The 3,348-nt window shown below is 39.2% G+C and overlaps 1 protein-coding gene across 1 annotated transcript; it reads right to left on the bottom strand.

Annotated features, from left to right (window-relative positions):
* Nucleotides 1–731: 731 nt before the first annotated feature.
* Nucleotides 732–1,758, bottom strand: LOC119798923 (Fc receptor-like protein 5). Its single transcript, XM_038308591.1, has 3 exons — nucleotides 1,467–1,758; nucleotides 1,142–1,387; nucleotides 732–1,066 (listed from the first exon to the last, which is right to left on the bottom strand). Exons 1-3 carry the CDS (start codon nucleotides 1,756–1,758, stop codon nucleotides 732–734), a joined length of 873 nt encoding a protein of 290 aa, XP_038164519.1.
* Nucleotides 1,759–3,348: the final 1,590 nt, after the last annotated feature.

A 3,348-nucleotide genomic window follows, 5' to 3' on the forward strand; every position in this document is an offset into this window, starting at 1 on the left:
TCTACAAATCTTTACATAATAGTCTAATTCATTGATCACCTGAAACTATTCTTAGAAGACTTTTCCTATTTACTGTTGAATGTCCTTCTTGTTGGTCTCCCCAGTGAATCTCTTCTCAGGCTGCAGAGGGTCCAGATCTCAACTCCTCCCTACATCCACATCACTCCAGTTCTTCAGCAGCTTTTCTGGCTCCCAGTTCAATTTAGCTTCATCTACAAACTTCTTCTACCCGTTTTAATCCCCACCAGCTCCATCAGATCAGCCTCCTCCATCCTCTCTGTTCTGTCCTCCCATCTTATCACTATGGGCTGCAGGACTTTTATTCACTCAGCTCCTCAACCCTAGAATCCACTGACCTCTGACCTCTGAAACATCACTTCTCTCTCTGTTTTAAACTGCAGATCTCTGTAGATTAGTCCGTCCTTCTTCACTCATCCTGGTGTTTTAAATCTCTAATCTTATTGTTCATTGTTGTTGTTTCAGTTTCCTGAAAGCTGCTTTTTTAAATGTTTTTTAAATAATTTTGTTGCTGTTTCAGTTCTGAACTCAACAGCTTTTGATGAATGGTTTCTGTTAAAAATGGAATTATTAAACCAGAAAACATACTAAAAAAATAAATAAACACAATCTTACCTTTGCTCAGTTTGTTTTTCAGTCGTCGATGATGGGAAATCTTGACGTCTCTGTCAGTAAAATCGTCCTCTTCAACTTCTGGATGACCTGAAGGGAAATTAATTAAATAAAATACATTTATGAAATGAAACAGTTTCAGACGTTAGCTGTAAAACATGTGAAAATCCAACATAATCAGATTTTATTGTATTAATTCCTGCAGAGAACAAGTTATGCATGTAGCCATAGAAGCCTGTCTCACCCTCAGACCTTCTGCGAACACATCGTCTCACCATCAGAACCAGAACCAGCAGCAGTGGAACCACAACAATGATGGATGGAAGAGAAAGGAGCAGATAGAAAAGAGACTGGGAAGGTGGAGGAAGAGGAGGAGGAGAAGAAAAGAGAGACAGAGGAGGAGTATTTCTGGTGGGGTCAGGGTTTGGTGGTTTATCTAAAATAAAAAGATATTCATTAAATTATCACAAAAGTACCATTGACTTAAAGGACTGATGTTTATCTTTCTGACCTTCAACAGAGATCCAGCTGGATGGAGACTCTCCATGACCCCTGATGTAACACCTGTAGAGGCCTTCATCAGAGCTGGTCACATGGTGGAGGGTCATGTGACCTTTGGGCTCAGTCCTGATGAGGGAGCCATCTTTATAGAAAGCAGCTGGGAGGTTGGAGGGAGTGGTCTTTGTTAGACAGCTCAGAATGACGTCATCTCCCTCCATCACAGGGAGGACAGGACTCTGCAGGATCACTGATCCACCTCAACACAGAGACAAACTACAGCATTTCATCCATTTCCACACAGCTTCATCAACACTAACTCCACAGTCTGATCTTACCAGTGACAGTGAGCTGGATGCTGCTGCTGGCTGCTCCCTCTCTGGACGAACACCAGTAAACTCCACTGTCTGATTGGATCAAGTTTTTGATCTTACAGGTAGATCCAGCTGGTTTCCCCCATCCATCTCTACACTGAGTCCTGGTTCCTCTGGTTGTGTTCCTCCATACAGTCCATCCAGCAGAGCTGTTGTTTTCCTCACAGCTCAGAGACACAGATTCAAACTGAAAGAACTGAGATCGGCTGGGACTCACAGTCAGACCAGCTGGGAGGACTGTGGTATGTAAATACATTGACTTATATTATTGTCAAAATGATGTTTATTAATCAGAATATTGATTGAGTTTAATGTTAATAGAAATGAACCAACCTTCATTTATCACGCAGCAAAGCAGCAAACAGGGAACTGAGGAGAAATTAAACTGTTTTGTTAAAGTTTAAAATAGAAAGATTTATTCGAAAGGTATTAAATTTAACTATCTAAGATCTGTGCCTTAAAGCCAATCCTGTGTTACTAAGCGTCACAAAGAGGGCAGTAAAGTAATTTCTCTTCCTGCTTGATGTGATGAAGTTCTTTCTTTAAATTCTCTTTTTGATCAAACTCTCAGGTTAAAACAGATAAAACAGTTAATTTACTTAAACAGCAGCTATTTTACTCACAGAGCAGAAAATGCAGAGATGTTTCCATCATGGCGTCACTTCACGATCTGATCACTGATCGTTTCCTGCTGGGGCCTCAGAATAAAGCTTCTTCCTGTAAATAGAAATTTATGGTTAGTTCCTCTTTCTTTCTAACATACTGTAAATGTATGTTTTCTGTTTTTAAAGCTGAAAAACAAATGAGTCTCACAAACAGAAGAACGGAAATGAACTTGTAGAGTTTTAACTTATTTAAACAGAAGCTCCATTTTGATATTTACCTGCTTTGATTGGTTGATTTTACACAATAATAGATCCTCACTGACTGCAGATCCCTTGATTGAAGCATATTAGTTTACTGACGGCACTAAAATGACTGTTTCTAACAGTTTCTGATCTGCAGGACACCTTACAGATGTTGGTAGGAACAGCTGGTTGAATAATAAATAATGGATTATAGATCAGCAGCTTCTAGAATTGCTCCACTGACAGTGGCAGACTATAAAGCAGCTCTTCTACTTTCTGTCTTTCTTATTTATGAAACCTCTTTTTTTGAATGTGCTATTTGATGTTCTGCAGATGGAGATATTTTAGTGTTGATACCTCTTTGGTTCTGGCTCCTTGTTTTGTTTTATTGCCATAATGTTTGCTAGTTTAGGATGAACAACTTAAACCTCTGTTTTTCTTGTCTTTGTGGCTTTTTACCTGTATCTGGTTAAACGATACTGGTTTAGTCAGAGATTATCTTTCAATGCTGATATTTATTCCAGGAGGAGCTTGCTTGAACTTTCTATTGGATCTTCTTTTGTTTGATTTAAACCATGCGATAAGCAAACTGCTGTTGCTGGTTGCTGTGAAAGACTGAAAAACAGCAGAACCAGACAGCAAGTTAGATCATCTCTCACTCTTTCTACCCCTCTTTTTCTTCTTAATTTGTTTTTCCTTTTTTTGATCCATGTGTTGTTGGTTTGTCTAAACCCATTTTTAATGTTGAATTTTCACATTCAACAATAAAATTGTCACAGGGGATGGTCAATTAAGAACGGGGATGATTTTTAAGATCCCAACCCCCCTCATCCCCCTTAACTCGACTCCCCACATCCTCACACCTGGCTCTGTCTCTTACATGCTGTCCACTTGCTGACATTCGTTTTATTTGTCTGGTGTTAGGGTTATTCTTTTGCATTATTGACATTTTAGATGGACAGGTGTGTGATATCTCTTAAATAACATCTAATGAGTCT

The sequence above is a fragment of the Cyprinodon tularosa genome, unplaced genomic scaffold, assembly GCF_016077235.1.
Source record: "Cyprinodon tularosa strain WSP-4 unplaced genomic scaffold, ASM1607723v1 ctg641, whole genome shotgun sequence".
NCBI classification, from domain to species: domain Eukaryota; kingdom Metazoa; phylum Chordata; class Actinopteri; order Cyprinodontiformes; family Cyprinodontidae; genus Cyprinodon; species Cyprinodon tularosa.

Coding starts and splice junctions, on each gene's coding strand:
- LOC119798923 (XM_038308591.1), bottom strand. CDS start 1,758: ATGTATTTACATACCACAGTCCTCCCAGCTGGTCTGACTGTGAGTCCC. Junction 1,388..1,466: donor CATCCAGCTCACTGTCACTG/GTAAGATCAGAC, acceptor CTCTGTGTTGAG/GTGGATCAGTGATCCTGCAG. Junction 1,067..1,141: donor CAGCTGGATCTCTGTTGAAG/GTCAGAAAGATA, acceptor TTTTTATTTTAG/ATAAACCACCAAACCCTGAC.